General features: G+C 47.1%; 6 protein-coding genes across 6 annotated transcripts; 3 read left to right on the top strand and 3 right to left on the bottom strand.

Annotated features, from left to right (window-relative positions):
• Positions 1 to 444: 444 nt before the first annotated feature.
• On the top strand, positions 445 to 1,391 carry F9C07_2254206 (uncharacterized protein; the record flags this gene model as incomplete). Its single annotated transcript, XM_071510100.1, has 1 exon — positions 445 to 1,391. The coding sequence occupies exon 1, from the start codon at positions 681 to 683 to the stop codon at positions 1,389 to 1,391; it is 711 nt and encodes a 236-aa protein (XP_071364848.1). The 5' UTR covers positions 445 to 680.
• A 320-nt stretch (positions 1,392 to 1,711) lies between these two features.
• On the bottom strand, positions 1,712 to 5,064 carry F9C07_2281566 (uncharacterized protein). The gene is made up of 7 exons (XM_041291626.2): positions 4,109 to 5,064; positions 3,871 to 4,050; positions 2,614 to 3,814; positions 2,412 to 2,556; positions 2,248 to 2,353; positions 2,176 to 2,194; positions 1,712 to 2,108 (listed from the first exon to the last, which is right to left on the bottom strand). Exons 1-7 carry the CDS (start codon positions 4,274 to 4,276, stop codon positions 2,089 to 2,091), a joined length of 1,839 nt encoding a protein of 612 aa, XP_041144148.2. The 5' UTR covers positions 4,277 to 5,064; the 3' UTR covers positions 1,712 to 2,088.
• Positions 5,065 to 5,254: 190 nt separating this feature from the next.
• On the top strand, positions 5,255 to 6,097 carry F9C07_2064147 (uncharacterized protein; the record flags this gene model as incomplete). Its single annotated transcript, XM_041291638.1, has 3 exons — positions 5,255 to 5,279; positions 5,339 to 5,866; positions 5,919 to 6,097. The coding sequence occupies 3 exons, from the start codon at positions 5,255 to 5,257 to the stop codon at positions 6,095 to 6,097; spliced, it is 732 nt and encodes a 243-aa protein (XP_041144147.1).
• Positions 6,098 to 9,441: 3,344 nt separating this feature from the next.
• Positions 9,442 to 10,711, bottom strand: F9C07_1376086 (S1/P1 nuclease). The gene is made up of 3 exons (XM_041291625.2): positions 10,287 to 10,711; positions 10,133 to 10,230; positions 9,442 to 10,078 (listed from the first exon to the last, which is right to left on the bottom strand). The coding sequence occupies exons 1-3, from the start codon at positions 10,525 to 10,527 to the stop codon at positions 9,515 to 9,517; spliced, it is 903 nt and encodes a 300-aa protein (XP_041144146.1). The 5' UTR covers positions 10,528 to 10,711; the 3' UTR covers positions 9,442 to 9,514.
• Positions 10,712 to 12,322: 1,611 nt separating this feature from the next.
• Positions 12,323 to 13,649, top strand: F9C07_2148639 (kinase-like domain-containing protein). Its single transcript, XM_041285691.2, has one exon. The coding sequence runs from the start codon at positions 12,817 to 12,819 to the stop codon at positions 13,630 to 13,632; it is 816 nt and encodes a 271-aa protein (XP_041144145.1). The 5' UTR covers positions 12,323 to 12,816; the 3' UTR covers positions 13,633 to 13,649.
• A 647-nt stretch (positions 13,650 to 14,296) lies between these two features.
• F9C07_2281565 (uncharacterized protein) lies at positions 14,297 to 18,203 on the bottom strand. Its single transcript, XM_041291624.2, has 5 exons — positions 16,999 to 18,203; positions 16,406 to 16,886; positions 15,975 to 16,344; positions 15,685 to 15,913; positions 14,297 to 15,626 (listed from the first exon to the last, which is right to left on the bottom strand). The coding sequence occupies exons 1-5, from the start codon at positions 17,144 to 17,146 to the stop codon at positions 15,016 to 15,018; spliced, it is 1,839 nt and encodes a 612-aa protein (XP_041144144.1). The 5' UTR covers positions 17,147 to 18,203; the 3' UTR covers positions 14,297 to 15,015.
• Positions 18,204 to 18,376: the final 173 nt, after the last annotated feature.

The raw sequence follows: 18,376 nt of genomic DNA, 5'->3' as shown, positions 1-18,376 counted from the left end.
GTAAATTGCAAAGAGAGCAGCCAGACAGCCATGCCTTCACTCCATAAGACGGTCTGCGGTGATACTGATCTTCATCCCGCTTGTATTCCTGCGTAGAATGTGAAAGTAAGTAAATATTCTGGATCATTAGATTATCGAGTCTTGTGGTAGGAAGCTTCACATACCTCGGAGTGAACAATATTCCGGGGACAGCGGGTAGTCTACACATTCATATAGCCTCGGAACGCTGAGGTCTGAAAATCCTACCCTCCCCCCCCCTCAAGCCCCATTCGTGTTGGTAGTCAGGGGTGTTCATCTAGAGAAAATACATCCTTGTAGGACTGCAGAGCTGCTAGGCCACCCAAAACTAGTTTAGATTGCGCCTGGCTTAGGTCAACCATTGCGACCTTGTCCAACTTTCTTCGACCCAAAAAGGTTCAGGGGCGGGTGTTTTCTGTACTCGCAAAGAGATTACTCTGTAAATATACGCAATGAATGTTATCTTACCTTGCTTTCTATGTAGATTGCAGCTTAATGCTTCGCATAGTCGACATTGCATGCTTCAGGAAGCAGTTTAGAATGGAACCGGTACAGGTAAGTTGCTTCTGCGCGACTATGTGGACCCGTTCAATGCTCGCGGCAATGATCTTCAGACGCCAGTTTACTGTGGGTGCTGGTCAATCGCTGTGCGAGCTTTATAGATGGACCTCTTCGGTCAACCTTGGATCGGTAGTTTCTCTGGATATATCATTAATATGTTTTCTTTCCTCATCCAAGCCTCTTTTACCTGCCCGACAGGTGATCTAGATGTAAATATCTTTGTGGTTATGCGTGATGAAGGTGTTAAGGCCATTGATGGAGGCCATTTTCTGATTGTCTTGTCGCCTGAGGTCATTCAAAAAATTTATAGCTTCCTTGACCAGGAGGAGGATATTGTCAATCTTAGGGAGGTTCTGCACTATGGTCCCAGCCCCCGTCAGTGGAATGAATTTGGTCGCAAATACAATCTGGATGCAAGTGCAGACTCGGAATTCAACGTACGAACCCTCGTCAAGAAAATTCTACGAAATCCACCTGGCCGATATCCTTGTACAGCAAACTATAGGACAGTCTGGGACAACGTGCGAATGATTGCGACGGCTATGGAACGCCCAATCGATCTTGTACCGGTGTCAAGGCATATAAACGTGCCCTATGCAGCAGCTTTAGATCGAAACCTACCAAATATGGCCAAACGATATGCAATACCTACAGTCAGAGTTCCTTATACCTGTAGCCGATACGATAGCTCCCTGTGCCCCATTACCCCTGAAATTCCACAACAATATAAGGTAACTAGTGAGCTGTTGTACCTGGGGCATAGTTATCTACAGGGATTAGACGCCTCAAAGAGACCTATGTGTGTGGCTTAGAGGTAGATTTAGTGCTAATGCTCAATGCTACTCTACCCTGATTCGAAGTGTATCATCTGGACTCTTGGGATAAATTGACATATACATTATCTACTCAATTTCCCTGCTCGTGTAGACTAACCCAAAGAGATTAATTCTAGACTGGCCTCAACCTTAACTAGTCCGTTATCAGATCATTCTGAAACAGGAGGATTGAGACATCGGTGCTTGGCCTGGTCTAGGCCAAAGGCCAAGATAGACTGAATCTCTACGATTCTTGGCACGCTTTTTCCAGGTCCAGCGGGACTGCGCCTGGTCTCCAGATATTTTGCTCTTAGTACAAGCCCTAGTAGTCCTATGATCTACGGATTACTGACGTGATGCCCTTGCACCGATTTTTCGATATCTGCCTGATGCCTCATAACGCGTAAATAAAAGGCGGGCCGGGAAGAACAGAAGGACGAATTTCAGCTGCTGACGCGACTCTAATATTTGTATAATTCTACAAAAACTGCCACTACTACTTAGCAGAAACGGTAGTCTCAGCCAGAGAATGAGAAGAAAAGCATCCACGTTCCGCCATCCAACTGATGGCGATACCCTAACACTCAATCTCCTTATCTATACAACTCTTATGTCCCTTACGCTTCAACCTTGGAAATTCCAGATCGCCAGTGTCAGCACTCATCGTACCTATGCTCGTCTATATAGGAGGTAGTTAAGCCGTGGGTGGAGCCTCTATTGACCTGTCAACATCGGCCTCTGTATAGATAGAAGTCTTACGACGTCAAGCCCAAATACTTACTGCGAATGATTTTCCCAACCTAATACTTCAGTTAGCACATTGCCAGACGCAGATTCCTGAGAATAACCATACATCGTCAAAAGTACCCACTCTGAGAAACGTTCCGGTATTTCCCCCCACCTGATGTCGGATAACCCCAATGGCTTCCCACTCACCAGTTGCAATCCGTTTTGCGAATCTGCGACCCTGAAATCAGCCTCTTCGTAATAACTAGAGCTTGATCAGCAGAAACTTACACCGTGCGGTAAGGGCCAGGCTGCATGCCTGTGTTGAAGACAGTTTGAGTCAGGGGGAATTCCTGGAGGTCTTTCATGTTGAACTCCTTTGGGTTTGGTAGCTCAAAGTCGATATTTTCAAAATTGGAAAAGTGATGTGGAAATGCTGTTGAGAACATTCATAAGAACACAGCAGCAACGTCGAAGAGGGGATGGCTCTTACTATTTTTCCCATCCGTTGCAACATAAGTGATACCACCCTCCAGGGAGGACGTTCCCCGCTCTATCGATCTTTCAACATTCCTCCGTGAGAACCGTGTGTTCTTCAAGAACTCGGGCTCGGGTTCGGGCTGTTTCTGTGGCTTGTTCTGTGGTCTATCTTGTGGCTTAGGCTGTCCCTGGGGCTGGGTCGGCTCTGGCTCAGATTCTGATTCAGTCTCCGGCTGTGTCTCTGGCTCCGACTCCGGTTCCGCCTTCTTGTTGATCCTCCTGTTTCTTCTCTTCTTCCTGTTCCTACGAGCCCGGCTCCGGGCAGCATTATCGGCGGGGCCCTCTTCTGCCGGAGCCTGCTCGGCCGGCGAGCACCACCAAGACATCAGGGAAGAAGTTATACCACGTGGGCAAAGCTTCTTGGCTTCATTCTCTCCGTCATAGAATGCTTTGTCTGCAGCCTTAGACGCCTCATCAGCCTTTGTAGCCTGTTCCAAGGCTTTGGCTTCTTGTTCGGTGCCTTTAGCTGATCCTGCTGCGGCTTCTGCTGCATCTGCGGAAGCATCAGCTTTGTCTGCTAATTTGGCTATCTTGTCAAGATCGGAAGCTACTCCATCGCTTGCAACCACATTGCTCAACCGTTCTGCAATTTTGGCTGCGTCTTCCGCTCCCTTTACTGCCTCCTCGGCGAACTTGATCGATTCGGCAAACTCCCCAACTCCTGGAATCGCCAACAGGATGTCGAGAATGGTTGGGTGCTCTATTGTGTCAATGCCTAACGCCAGTAAGAATCCAAGGGGATTCTGGGCTGGATGTCGGATGCCGTCATTGGCACAAGATTGAAGGGAATCCCGCAATGATTTGGGTACCAGATGCTCGTAAGTCCAGCCTTCCGCCTTCCCGACTGTTTTGAACCACAATCCTATGACTGGAATGTCCTCTAGGCGCGTGTTCAGAAACTTCCACCCCTCTCGTATGCCTGGGTAGTTCAAAAACTTCGTGATCTCGTCTCCGATCTCATTAAGAACAGATTTGAAGCCAGTCTCATCGGATACCCTGATGAACTCTTTGATCATGGCGTGCACTACCGGCATGAGCGTTTCTGACACCCCTTCACAGGTGTTGCCCTTGGCCAGATCCATGATTCCCTGCAGGAATGTTTTGACGGTGTCTTCCACCTCCTGAAAAGGGGCTTCTATGACATCGAGGAATTCCTGTTTTCGTTAGCTCTGGTCCTTGAGCGGCATCTCTAATCCCGTGCAATCCTCACCTTAAGCGGGTCTACTGTTGTGGCAGAATCCTTCCTTATTCCATCTTCTCTTGATTCTTCATTTGCCCACCATGAGGCATCGGGTACTGGGCAATTATCGGGGAGATCAATAGCAACTCCTTTGCCTTTGTAATATGGGTTGGCAGCAGCACGCTTTTCCAGTCCTCTGTGCGGCGCATCCTGGTTGGGGAAACTGGTCAGGGGTTCATGCACAAGCACTTAGTAGCTTGGAACTTACCGGTATAGCTGCGGCTGTGTACAGTGTCTTAGCTCCCGCAGACCCATACGGCGAGAGCCCGATGGGCTCAGACAGTTGTGTCTCTTTGGGTGGGAGATGAGGCGCCGCAGAAGTACTCTGCACTACCAGCGCAAGCAAGGCGGCTTGGACAGTAATGAAAGGCTTCATAGTAAAAAGAAACCATGTACAAAGTGGACAGCAGTGGAACGGATAGGCTCTCTGTTCAGTGCAGTCTAGTGAGGATGAATGGATTAATAGATGGATGAAGGCTACTATCCTGAGGACGTCCAGGGGTTTTTATACACGATGTGGTACTGAGTCCATGGTCATGTGTGTGTTCAATTGCAGATTCGACGTTCGCTGTTTATCGTACCCACTTCGAGCTCTAGACCATGGAAAATGGCTGATAATCCTGTGTCCCACTAGCTATTGAGATCCCAAGGATTATCGACCCAGCCATGTAACAAAGTCAATGTTCCCGCTCAATACCCTCATCATACTCGCGCAATACGCCTTTAATTTTGTCCAGATGCGGCCAAAGCCCGTTTCACACAAGTAATGGTAGACAGTGTTTACTAACTTACTTGGGTTTCAACCCTCGTGCTCATTGCGCTGGCTGGTAAACCTGAGAGATCCTTGAAGCCCTAGAGTAGAGCAGAAGGTACCTACTCACCCGTCTCAATCAAAGACGATGCTTGCACAGCCCAGTGTAGTATCTTTTTAAAGTTTTATTAGTCTGATCTCCACCAGCTCAGTCAACTGCCAAGCCATATCAAACCACATCCAGATGTTACGGAATGCTCTAGACTATCCTTTTCACTGTAATACCTTGACATTTAGGCAACAGAAGTATTTTGTATACCCAAGAAGGCTCCATTTAGCTCAGATACCGGCGTGGCGTGACATTCACGGTGGTTATTCTGTGGATCCAGAAGATAAGGAATGGTGGGCGGGTGGTGTTGAAGGGATTTTAATGAGTTTACGGTTGCTTTGGAATCCAGACCCGGCACAGAGAGGGCTATAAATATGTCCATTCGTAGTCCTAAAGCTCCATGCCTTTCTAGACTTATATCAAGTCGTGCTGACTTACGTTCAGACTCTTATCCAGACTTTACAATTTCTCCTCCACGTATCTGGAAATCCGATATGAAAGCTGCACTTTGTTTCTTCTGTAACATCTTCCCACTTCGAACGGACCATTACTGGTAGTCAGGACTAACGGTTGAATAGGGGCCTTGAGCCTTGCGACGGTTTCCAGCGCATGGCCACAAAACCAGGCTGCAACCTCAAGGGATATCCAAAGGCCTGCCCTGGAGTCATCGCACGAGTATAGCCCTGCTCACTATCCGTTCCCGGATGTAATTCTGCCATCGTTGGAGACGTCCTTCTCACCCCGCTTGGCTATCGTGAAACGCGATAACAACGCTGAAAAGCCTCCCAGCCATTGCCTCCGTGCCAAAGAGTTTCCGGCAGAATTTGACACTCTAGCGATTAGCCTCAAGCTGGCTAATGTGGATTGGGCTGGAACCAGTTCTGATGTCACTATCAGCGTTACTGTCAACGACAAGGGCAAAGTCCCAGTTTTTAAGGGCAATGTTAGCCCGAGTGTTAATGCTCATCAAACCATTTCATTGAAGTCAGCAGATTACTTTGGGGCAGAAAAGATCAACTTGACGGACTTGAAAGTGTTAAAGATTTACGCATACCATAATGGACATATCTTTGATGCCTTCGAAGGGCTGCAGTTCAATTTAGAAGGTACGGCATATCTTGACTCGCATTAACTTTCAAGGCTTTAATACTAGACTAGGGATTGTTCTGATCGCCACTGACAGCACACGGGGTATTTCATACAATAATGTGCAATACGAGTTGATCAATGAATGGATCAGCCCGTCGTCGTCTTCGCAACCGCGCAAAGAGTGGAACCTTGAGGACAATCAGTGGCACGCCAGCAAGCCTGGAAAGGCGAGTCCATATGGTAACTAACTTTGGTGTTTCAGAAGAGAGACTACTGAGCCAGCCGGTATACTTCGATGGGTTATTTGTCAGGTATCGTACCCTCGCATCAGGGCTAGTGGTTAGGCTGAGACAATTACCACGGTACATTTCTTTCGTTTGCTACTACGACTTCAACTTCCACTCTAACAAGTCCAACATTTACTACATACGCCCGTAGCCGTCCTCATTTGCTGTATTTCTCTTGCGCTCTATCTGACTTTCATATTCATTAGCTATGTCAGGGCTTAAATCAACCTATCTTATGGCATGCCATACTCCTACGAAAGTATTAGCAATCTTATTATATAGGCTATATTCCATATTAATCATAGTTTGTGATCCACCGGGCAGCGCGGAATAAGGTGATTTATGGTCCCGTTAGTTATCCGATGAAAAGTGGACCGTCTTGTTCAGTAGTGCGACACGTTTTGAAGAACTAGGCGCCAAGCGACAGCCTCAACATTTCTTCAGTGTAAGGCTGATAGTCTAAATAAAGGTATTGTAGCTATATAACCCTAAGCGTATGTACTCTGTGGCCGTCGACGCAGCTCCAATGCTGTGGAATATCATTAATGGATTCCGCCATGTCGTGGAATGGGCTCGAAATGTGCGAACGTTTGAACTAGTGAATCCTTCGATGGAAGGCTTAGCCGCCTTAGACGGTATCCACTGCGCTTAACTACTGGTCTGTCTATCCAAGACCTCAAATTTGCTCAAGTGAGAGTGTATGCGTCAAAAATACCCTCTACGGCTACCTATCAGAATGATGGGGTCTGATTTCTTAAACTAATAGAATTCAGGCCTCATCCTTCCTTCACTACGAGCCTTAGTATTCAGCGCTAGATTACTAGATAATATAGAATTTCCAGTAGGATGTCTATAGGGTTACATTAAACACTCACCATCTGAGCCACTCACAACTTTATTTTCAATCCCAGCCTAATGGTGCCTTCCTACTCGCGTGAAGAATCCTAATTTTGGTCGAGCCTAGTGCTGAACTATCCTCAGCCCACGGCGCTCCACTGTGTTTATAATACCCGCCAAGGGAAACAGATTAGTCTAGATCATGTTGGCAGACCATAGCTCGGCAGGCTGCTTTCGTGAATAGAATTAGCTGCCACATCCTCCACATCCTGCACATCACAACCAGCCACAACTCAAACCATTCTTATTTCAACAGGATCTTTGCTTTCTGTTTTCTACTACCACTACTACCACCACCACCACTACTACTACTAATACATCGTTCGTGACTAGATTAATTTTGATGAAAGGTGTTTCTGAACACTTTATAGAAGAGGTTGGTAGACGTTGTGTAGAATCAATATGATTAGGACCCTTTCTGATTTGAGCAATTCTTTCATAGCCGTTCACGTAGCGTAGACATGACATAGCATATTATAAGAACCTTCTGAAGCCACTTCTGCCTAGTAATTTAGCGCTAATTCTAGATACTCGCAGCGATACATGAGATAGGTCTGATTTCTTAGTCCAATGTAAATGTGCGTTCCATATGTAGGGCAAGGTGATCATCTGATCAATCTCGCGGAGTTTCCTGTATGGAGTAGATTGGTGGCTGATCACTTTTTACTGAGATCTCTTGGATCATGGACACAGTAAAAGACAGTACACCAAGCCCAGCAGCGGAGTTAACACCGACTGGCGTATCTCTGCACGCGTACAAGGACCCGGAGGCATACGAGGATCTAGAGATACAGGAGATGGAGCTTGAGGAGCGACTTAATTTATGTAATAAACGAGCTCTGCATCTCGCCCGATCTAGCGGTCCTGAAAATACCAAAAAAGCACCAACCAAGACAGAAGGAATGGCAAGTAGGTTAAGCATCCTTTTTATACTGTATAAGATATACAAAGCCTTAGTTTTAACACTGTTCTGTAGGAGCTCTGTGTACGCCAGGGATTTCCGGATGGCGCCCAGGTTACAGAAAAGAAGTTAATCTATACTTCAGAAATTGAGGTAATTAATCGGCAAATCCGTTCATCGCGATACCTTAAAAAATTATACTGCAGCTGCAGCCGCAGATAAGGAGTATATTAAGTAGACCCAGGGAATCAGCTCTATATGAGGCTATGTTGCAGCTATTGTTGCCCTCTAATCTTTTCAAATGAACTAAGGCGAGAATACTCATCGTAATCCTCGAGGTGATGCTTTAAGTAGTCTCTTAGCCAGTTACGCACTCTAAGAGAATATAGAAAAGCGAGAACAGCTTTTAGATCGTGCAGCAGGTACCATGCAGAATAAATATAATTATAATAAAATAATTGAGCTTCCACAGTTCTACTGGCAGAGCCAGATAATACAGAAAGAGAAGTACAGAAAGCCGCAGAAAGCAGAATCCTATCTCCATACAGTGGTGAAATTCCTTCTAAGCCGTAAAATGCTTTTACGAGGTAAATCACGCCGGAATCTTGAATTTGCGGATCTATTTACTATCTCCCCATCTCACAAAGGCCCTACCCCATATTGGCCAATGATTATGATTATGAATAATGGGAAAATGAACCCTTTTAGACGGCTGAAATATAGAGGAGCAAATGCGCCATCGCAATCCATTACTCTATACTAGAGGCCAGACGGCGTTTTATCTATTTTACTGTTGGAATATTGCGCGGGAGTCTTTGCCTCATATAAATATCGTCAACAGTAGTACGGTCTACACCTGCTTCGGGGAGTATCTTGTGGAAATAAGTCGACCTCGTACAAAATTCAATCAACGTGTACTAGAAGGCAGAGAGAAGATCTTAGGACTAGAGCATTATAATACACTTGCCAGTGTCAGTAAACTTGGTTTAGTGCTTGAACGACAGCGCTAGGGCGAGAAGGCTGAATCGATGAATCAACGAGCACTAGAATGCTCGGAGAAAGTTCTGGGACCTGGCCAACCTGACACTCACCAGGAAGTGCGAACACACTAGGGAGGGCGACCACACACAAAGGCCTTACACCCCCTGGTGAAGCGGTGGTGGCTCAGCCAGAGCGCCTATGTCTGGGTCGTGTGTGCAGTGCGAGAATCTCTATCGCAATGATGCTCCTTCATTTAACTATCCAGCACGCCCGACCAAGCACTTTTGGCTCCTAGCACCTTATCAAGATGAGGAATACCATGTTGGATGCTTCTCATTACCTCTCTCTGCACCTCAGTCGAAACGGCCTGGCCTAAATACACCAGGAACTGTAGACATATATAGCAGATACACCTTACCAAGCTTTTTCTCACTGCACTCCCTCCATTTTTAATCCGGTCTCTCAATAATTCCATTGATCGCGAACACAATTGGATATCGCACGAAGGGCGACCTTCAGCTTTTTGGACCAATATCAGTAGTTCATCTTTACTGATCCCAACACGGTCTTTGTTAGAGGATCATCCAGCCAAAAGGGCGTCACAGATCTAACCGATCTCCCTGCACAACAAAACCGGTTCTGGAGCGACGCTCCTCCGCTAGGGCATTGATCCAGGCTGCCAGACGGACGCCCGCTTTATAAATTTGTTCCTCAATGATCGGGGCGGCATCGTCATAGTACTCGCCCGCGAGATCTTCGTTTGTGATATACGGGATCCCCCTTTTAAAAACAACAGCACAATTCAGCCGATTGGACTCATCCGCCCACAGCTTGATGCATCTATGGGGGTTGGTCACATCCGTGCACTCGGCGGTAGTCGGCCTGTGTTTGTTCTGTTGGAGGAGATGCTCGGCCCACTTCTGGGATGCCGGCTTTTCTGCGTTATGCTTTTGTCTATGTTTGATGCCGTTAATCTTGTGTGGCATGTCCGTATCCCAGATACTGTGGAGATGATCACTGTGACCATCAAAAGAGACATCGACCTTGGTTCCTCCTTTCGCGTAACCTTCCACATGCAAGGGCATATGGAGGTCACCAAAGAAGTGGAACAAGAACATAACAGCTTCTGTTTGGTTGGCGCTATGGTCATTTACTTGAGCAGTCTATGGCTAATTCAGCTCCGATAAGGTTCATCACGGATAAAAGGGGAGCCTAACCATATCTTTCATAAGTGAGATGATGCAGCCTGTAGTTTCGCAGTCCCTCGGAAGAGGTGATATTTTGCAGTGATTATTTAAAGGATCATCGTCCACATCTATACAGGCAATCAACATTTCTTGTTAATCTGTGAAGGGGGAAGATTTGACATACCAACATAATGCCAAGGTGCAGTCTCAGGATGCCGATGTTTGATGTGATCGGGCCATACGGCCGCGTCTGAGACGTCGAAACCATGCTTCTTTGGCAGGAGGTCATTAAGCAGCCCTATACCCTCCTTGGTGAGATGGTGCTCGGCTATGTATGCAACCGTACGATGACCGACATCTCCCCATCCAAGTGAAGGCCGGCAAAGAAGGTACCAGATGAATAAAATTGCAAAGTTACAAAACATTTTGGTTCTGGTGAAGATCGAATTTGTGTTGCTGGTCGTAGTGGTGTAGTCGTTTGAGTTGAAATGTTATTCGATCGCTAGGGTTGACGCACTTATTTAATCGAGTTCTTTATGTTGGGATGTCGGAACACGTAGAGAATGAACAAGCTCAGGCATTTGTGAGGTCATGATGATTCTCTGCGTGATCTAGATTTCGAAGATCTCGTCCTAGGATTATCTGGACTGGCAGTGTTCCAAGTCGCCGAAAACGGCCCACCTAAGCCGCCTATTGAGTCTAGAACGTGATTTACATAGAGAAGTTGTGTGTTGAAAAAACTGCGGCGACGTGCCATGGGCCTAGTCTTTTATAACGACTATAATTGACTGAAGTTAGAGCCTGTATTGACTATTGGCCATTGGTGTGGCTCTTTCAATCACAGAGGGCATTTTGGACCATGGAACCGCGTTCGGTAAGTCAAAGTACGACATTTCATACTGCTGACCATAGACGAATAGAAAAGGGAGGAATAGGTAACGCGATGGGGTTTGAGTCCGCATGATATAATTGATACCTCGGCGACAGATGCTCACTAGTCAATTAGCTACGGAGTACAGTTTTGCTTAACAGGAAGTAACATGGCTGATTGCCTTTTGAGCTCATTGTACTCATGACAACCTATGATCGACGCCATTCATCATCGATCTTGCTACGAGCCTTGAGACATATTGATAGATAAAACTCTCTTCCCTTAGCTGAACCAATCGAGCGTCTCTATCGCCCCCAGAGTGACAAGAGTTCACATATTAACTTTTCTAAGAAATTCTGAGTAGTGAGAGGAAAGGCAAAGTCAAAAGCGCTGAGAGGGCGGTACGCAAAAGAAGCATCGAGCCCTGAAATTGGAGGAACGGAGTGAAGGGTTTATCCACGCACCTCTTCTGCCGCCTCCGCCGGCCACCTCCAAAGCTTCGCATTACTCACCTGCCTTTTCTTCGGCTTGGCGCAAAGCCCGGCTTTGATTCGCTGCTCGGGCATCTTGTTTAGTTTTCAACCTTCCTTGGGTCGTGCTGAACCTCCTCCGCCTGCATGTAACCACTACCGTATTTCCCGATTGAAAGCGTTGTTTTAGGATCTTCTTGACTGAGGATGCTTGCTTGCGTAATTGCCGGGGTGTATGAGGCGTAGCAAGCCAAGATGAGTTGGTTGATGCACGGCTTGGAGGGGGGTTGGGGTTAATACACAGACATTTAGCTCCTAAAGCATCCTCTTTGGATCAAATGAATAGATTCCAGCTGCGGTGAAGCCATTCTGGAAATTTTGAGGTGTAAAGACCTCTAGATGAGCTGTTGGATATGCTTTAAGGAAGTCAAACTTGTCAATATGGTTGTAACCGAAGCGCACCTTTTACTCAACAAGGCCTCTGTAAGCACGCTTTAAAGGGCCAAAACAACCAGCATCGAGTGGTTGTAAGAGATGCGAAGAATGAGCAGGCATACAGTCAGTAATAATATCATTATCCCTGCAGGCCTTATCAAAACCAGGTGTTAGATGGCTCCCGTGGCCGTCTAGAATGACTAGACGATATCTTCCAACTGTACGGCTGGTTGTTGCAGGGATAAAGACCTTTTGAAGCCATCGAAGGCCTATCTCATCTGTTGTCCCCTCCATTTTGACTGACTTCGATTCTCCAATCAGGTGGTAAGGCCTTATCTTGATACCGTCCCTCAATATGAACATTCCCCTTGAAGATTATACAAGAAGGAAGCACCCTCATAAAAGCAGCGGTATCTGAATTGGGTAATAGGATCAAACTCGAACCAAAACAGTTCACTTATACACCAGTAGAAGATTGGTGCACAGACGGACCTATAAATAGAAGCATCCCGCCGCTTCTCCGCACTTTTAGCGGCCTATCAACCGAGACATAACCCATTCGCGGATCAATATGGTTGACTGGAGCAAGGATGCAGACCTCAAAATAGGCCACGGTTGTACATCTTTTCTAAAGGTGTCAGATAAATCTCGGTGAAAGGCGCTGCATTAGCCCGGAGTCGTAAGATTATCCGTCTAATAATGAAGCCTTGCAGCGAAACGAGTACATAACCTTCCCACATCCATCGAAGGCCCAATTGCGCCGTGTTATATCTTGTGGAAGGAAATAACTACCTATTCGCTCCTACATACCAAATCCATAAGATTATCATTCACTGAGAATATCCCATCACAGCTATTTTCTACATAATACCTCCAACATACATCCCGCCCATTCTACTTTCGTGATAGCAGATAGGAATAACCACAGATTATCCAAAATGCCCTCTAAATCTAAATCCAAATCCCCCTACCAATTCTCCTACACAGACGCCATCCAAGGCAAAGAACTCTACAATTACTTCGGTAATCGAGTCCTCGAGTCCAGAGCATCAGGTGGCCGGGTAGTCGCAGTCAAACAAAAGTCAACTCGTGGTTTCGCGCGATCCGAGGCCGACATGATGCATTATGCTTCGCAGCAACCTGGAATCTTAGCACCGCAGGTTTTGGGCTGCTACGATGTCGATCACGAAATTACTGTAACCGTGTCAGATCTCGTCGAGGGGGACTCACTCGACAACGTCTGGCATACCATGACCAAGGAGGAACGAAAGTCCATAAAACAACAGCTCAAGGAGCAACTACGCCTCTTCCGGCAATGCACACAACCGTACATCGGTCGTATAAACCGACAGGAGACGAAAAACTTCTATGATCGCCTCGAGATTCATTTCATGGGACCCTTTGAGTCCGAAGAGGAGTTTGATAGTTGGTGTCTTGAGCGGGTGAAATCCCCCATTGCGAAGAAGATATGGGCACGGCTACTGCCTGGGATGCGTGGAACTGGAGAACAGAAGTTCGTGCTGACACATGGAGACTTAGCTGCGCGGAATATCATGGTGAAGGATGGCAAGATCACTGGGATTGTGGATTGGGAGTATAGTGGGTTTTTCCCCGAGTATATGGAGTATGCACTTGCGACTGTAATCCATGATTGTCACGAGGACTGGTGGAAGCCTCATCTCAAGGAGATTTTGGAACCTTGTGGGTTCAAGAGGGCGAGGTTTACAGCTGCAATCAAATGGAGGGGGTGGTGATGTTCGACTGGCACTGGTATGCACAGATTCTTTTCTTTCTTTTTCTTAGCCTCTTTCACCCCATGCCTAAAGCTTTTTTTTTTTTTTGCTTCGCTTTTTATGATGACTATACCTTCTGATATTTTCTGCATATATTCCCCACCTCTATGATTGTATCCCTCCTATTTGCCTCTTGTTATAGATATTACGCTTCATTATCGTCCTAATCTACTGAACATTCAATTGAATATTCTGTGTAGATCAAGTATCAACTAAGATATGAGAACTACACTTATGGTACTTACTAAGAATAAACGATAGGCCCTGTCCGAAATTTACATCTGTTTTATCCATAGCTTATATCCCTACATCTATTCTTTTATTTATCTTCTATGTCAACTTTTCAGTGCTAAATTCACTGTTCCAACTACACCTAAATAGTGTACTAAATAAATACAGTTCCAGGGATGTAAATGCAAGCATAAGTACCGATCATATAGAAAAGTTTTGGTTTATCTCAAGCCTGGCATATCAATAGCCACTTAAAAAAACTCCACATACGGACATACGGAATCAATGCATCTCTATCCACCAAAAAGGCCACACAACTAAACATCTTCCTTTAACCAGCCCCAGGCATACTGCTACAAGTTTCATCGAGCTGCGGAAGTGGCAGCTAGTGGCCTGTACGGTACTCCAAAGTTGTCCAATAATCAAAAGCAGTATTTATTGGCTCACTAGAGTTATTGACGAGGATCAAACGATCACAGTACAACCAAGCGGAACAAGTAACATTCTCGAAGTGATCAAGCACAGACAAAAAGAAAGGGCACAATTAGACACAATACTGAAAGAAACGGCAAATGATGAACACCATCCATCCATACGCTGAATAATTTTAAGAAAAAGGAGACCGGCTGACTACATCACAACTCATGTTGTAGCTTTCGCTATCCGAAATCCCAATTGGTCAAACTCAGCTCCGACCTCTTTATGCAGGATCTGTCTCTGTCCAGGGCTTTTCCGTCAAAATATCCTATGGGTCTGGTTCCGTCGCTAGTTCTTGATTCCAGGTTTTAGTCGGTGACACCGGGTCGGGTGTCCATTGAAGAGGTTAGATGTACAGTGGCGATGTGAGAGAGGTCCAAAAGGAAGGGTAGGAGGTATAGAAAAGAAGCGAAGAAAGGGAAGTCATCAAGCTTATTATGAATATTCTTGAAATTCCCAGGTTCAAGGCTCATTTCCAAAATGAAGAACTGGGAGTAAGAGAAAGGAGATGGAAACACTAGCAGAGCGGCTAAAAAACCAAGACCATGGTAAAAGCAGCGCATGTGAGACAGCAACGAGAACCAAGGACACCAGAGCAGAAAGAATCTGAGATAAAACACGAGTTTAGACCGAGACTTACGCAGAAGCTTCTGCAGTCTTTTCCTCTGTTTTCTCTCCGGCAGGTTTCTCCTCTGTTGTCTTCTCCTCAGAGCCCTTTTCCTCTGTGGTCTTTTCGACGGCTGGTTCGTCGGCCTTGGAGGTCGTCTTGTCAGATTCCTCCTTTGCTGCCTCAGGGGCCTCGGTCTTCTCCTTAGCATCCGCATCGGTCATCTCCTCGTCCTTGGTCTCAGGCTTAGTTGGCTTGGGCTCATCCTCTTTTTCGCCTTCCGTGTCCCCACGGGCAGGGGTCTCCACGCTGTCCTCTTTGTGGACGCCGTTAGCCCTGGGCTTCCTCTTATCCTCCGAAGGGCCTGGAGTGGTATCTGCATCAAGCACAGTCTTCCACTTGGACAAGAGATCCACGGCACGGCGACGGAAATGGAACTCCTCGTCCCGAGGAATGGAGCTAAGCTTGACAATCATCTTCAAAACCTTATTGATTTTCGTTGAACGGATGATAGAAACCTCGAGGTCTTGATAGTTTTCCAACTTTGTGAAATAGGTTGACATCGATGTCATCTCTTCCTCCTGGGGAGGTTGATCACGGGAGATGAAGCCCTTCTGGAGCTTATGGCGAACGAAAAGAACTGTCTCTTGTTAGTTTTCGCTTTTACAAACGACCAGTTGACTGTCGGGGCATCGTACTCTCTTTCTCCTTCTTCGCCTTGGCCTCCTCTGGGTTGACCTGCTTCTCTGGCTCCTTAGGCGCCGGGGGCGTGCTCTCCTCACTCTCGTCACTGGCAGCGGCCTTGCCGGACTTCTTGGTGCTGGCAGTCTGCTTGGTCTTGCTCGAAGCAGGGGCCTTCTTCTCACTGGCGGGAGTCTTCGGGGTTGTCAGCTTGAGCTTGGTGCCGGTCTTGGGAGTCTTAGCAGGCTAAAATATCATGCACGGTTAGCATTCAAGCCATCTTCTCCCGGGCGCCTTATTTTCTCACCTTCTCCTCTGCGTCGGCTTCAGCGTCCTTCTTTCTCTTCTTGGAGCTCTTAGGCTTCTTGGCTTCCTCGTCTGCATCTTCCATGTCAATATCTTCGTCATCGACAATCTCCATGCTCTTCCGCTTGTTCTTCTTAGCATCCTTTTCAGCCTTGGCAGCTGCCTTTGCGGCCGCCTGGGCCTCCCGCTCTTCTTCTTCCTGTTCGATCGCACGCTGGTGATCGGCTAACAGGGTCTTGAAGTGCTGAAGATCGTGACCATCAGCAGCCACGGAATATGCGGCCAAAAGCAGTTTCGATTTGCCCTTCTCCGACACTTCCTTGCATGCGGCGGGCTCGAGCGGGGACAAATCCGTGTTGGGAATCCAGGCACTGAGGTTGCCATCAGTTGACACATCCACGAGAAAGGTGAAGCAAGGAACACGTTACTTACAACTCATTCGTTTCAAAGAACATCACCGGGAAGGTCCTCTCGTGAGCACGTTTGCCGCCTTCGGCGTAGTCTTCCCTGTAGGTGCCATCGGGGCGCTGAGCGGTCACCGGGCGCGTGTCCAGAAGAGATTTAGGGAGCATCTCCTCATCGCAGATGATAGACGGCCATGGTGGGTAGCTGCGAAGGCGCGCTAGATAGTACTCGCCTGGCTTCGCGTGCAGATTGGTGATGCGAGCTTGCGACTTCTTCCGGTTCAATTTGGACTTGTGTTCGGGTACGGCGCCAGTGGATTTGCGCTTCGAGCCTCCGGATTTCTTAGCCGACGCGGGGGTTCCGTTAGCCTCCGAGGCAGGGGCAGCCTCTGACTCTGCAGGTGCAGCATTCTCCTCAGGCTTTTTCGCATCAGTAGACTCGGATGCGCTGGGCTTCTCAGTGGACTTTTCATCGGTTTCCTTCTTCTCTTCGGTGGCAGTTGCATCTTCTGAGGCGAATCAAGCAACAAAAGTTAGCGTACGAGCTTCATCAACACGCTCCGATTAGGGGATCAGAGCAAAGGAGGGAAAACAAAAAGAGAACATTTGGGCGGCGCTTACCCGATGGCTTCTCTTCCGATCCATTGGTCGTCTCCTCCTTCTCCTTGGTTGCCTCTGGTGTGGATTCCTTGAGTTCAGCAGGGGCGCGCTCGACCGACTCAGCGGCGTCGGGGGCAGGTGCCGAGGCAGTAGGGGTATCCTCAGCCATGGTGCGCGACAAAGCTCAATAAATAGTAGATCAGAAACAGCTCCACCTGAAGTTCGCGTGAAATAAGAGTTGGCAATGGAAGCGGTGGTGGACAGGTCGAGGTGGATGTGGGTGAGGGAAGAAGTGGTGGAGAAGGTCGCGACGAAGGCGGGAAGTTGATTGACAACGCGTGCACTTCCTTTTGCCGGGAAAAAAAGCGCTGACAGACCGCGAATGACGCAACGCTCACCAGCAACCACAACAAATAGGAATTTCCACAACTCGCAACAGCTGCTTGTCACTCAGCCTCACAGATGGTCAGATAGCCAAATATACTACCGATGGAGATGCAGGTTCATCCACGTAAGACTGCGTGATCCCAGTACGCGACGCGACCTCAGTTGTGCAAGAAGCTTTGGTAGATATTCGCAAGAGCTTGGCCTGTGGATTCAAGAACACGCGACTAGTGACAAAAGTTGTGATAGAGATAACAGTGGTAACAGTGGAAGAGATAAATGACGCGTATAATGGATGGTGATCAGTGATCTCCCAGATGCCAAACGCGAGGAGGCTGCACAACCACTAGTACTTGAAACCGTAGCAGCAAAGAGGCCTGCCACCTGAGTGTCAAAAGGATCTCAATCTATGTCACAGCCGTAGAATGAGATAGACGCGTTGCGCAGATTTATGCTTTGTAACAGTGATGGTTGATGCAAGAAAAGCAAAGGCAGCCCAATCGAGGCAATTAGTCTGATGAGACAGCAATAATCTGTTAGGCGCAAGGAACCTGGTGTGTCTTTTAGCATAGGATACAACCAAATATTACGGTGGTTAGAGGGGATAGGCAATGAGTGAATGAACGAGCGAATGGCCGACTGACCTTGTGCCACAATAACAAAGCCAACAGTAACACCCAAAATGAACGATGTCAACTACTACCTTGTATGGCAATTTTTTCAGAAACCCCGCGTGACTAGATTGCGACAAGCGGAGGGTTGAGAAATGATAAGTGTTTGAAGACTGTTTGGTGTAGTGGAAAGAGGAGGTAAAGTGAGGTTCCCCGACAGTCGTCATCCACTCCATCCACTGCTACTCCAACATACATGTGCCACCCAGTCCCAATCGTAGTCTCTTGCTTTCTCCGATATACACCAAACTATTGTTGTTGTTCCTTTGAATGGGGATGAAAGGATTAAAAAAAAAAAAAAAAAAAAAAAAAAAACAGAAGCAAATATATAAAGAGAAATTTGC

Source organism: Aspergillus flavus, chromosome 3 (genome assembly GCF_009017415.1).
Source record: "Aspergillus flavus chromosome 3, complete sequence".
NCBI classification, from domain to species: domain Eukaryota; kingdom Fungi; phylum Ascomycota; class Eurotiomycetes; order Eurotiales; family Aspergillaceae; genus Aspergillus; species Aspergillus flavus.
The sequence above is the reverse complement of the archived record's forward strand: the minus strand, read 5'-3'. Positions and strand labels throughout refer to the sequence as shown.

Coding starts and splice junctions, on each gene's coding strand:
- F9C07_2281566 (XM_041291626.2), bottom strand. CDS start 4,276: ATGAAGCCTTTCATTACTGTCCAAGCCGCCTTGCTTGCGCTGGTAGTG. Junction 3,815..3,870: donor CAACAGTAGACCCGCTTAAG/GTGAGGATTGCA, acceptor TAACGAAAACAG/GAATTCCTCGATGTCATAGA. Junction 2,354..2,411: donor CCTGGCCCTTACCGCACGGT/GTAAGTTTCTGC, acceptor TCAGGGTCGCAG/ATTCGCAAAACGGATTGCAA.
- F9C07_1376086 (XM_041291625.2), bottom strand. CDS start 10,527: ATGTTTTGTAACTTTGCAATTTTATTCATCTGGTACCTTCTTTGCCGG. Junction 10,231..10,286: donor TGCACCTTGGCATTATGTTG/GTATGTCAAATC, acceptor TTGCCTGTATAG/ATGTGGACGATGATCCTTTA. Junction 10,079..10,132: donor TCTCACTTATGAAAGATATG/GTTAGGCTCCCC, acceptor AATTAGCCATAG/ACTGCTCAAGTAAATGACCA.
- F9C07_2148639 (XM_041285691.2), top strand. CDS start 12,817: ATGCCCTCTAAATCTAAATCCAAATCCCCCTACCAATTCTCCTACACA.
- F9C07_2281565 (XM_041291624.2), bottom strand. CDS start 17,146: ATGGCTGAGGATACCCCTACTGCCTCGGCACCTGCCCCCGACGCCGCT. Junction 15,914..15,974: donor AAGCCGACGCAGAGGAGAAG/GTGAGAAAATAA, acceptor ATGATATTTTAG/CCTGCTAAGACTCCCAAGAC. Junction 15,627..15,684: donor GGCGAAGAAGGAGAAAGAGA/GTACGATGCCCC, acceptor AACAAGAGACAG/TTCTTTTCGTTCGCCATAAG.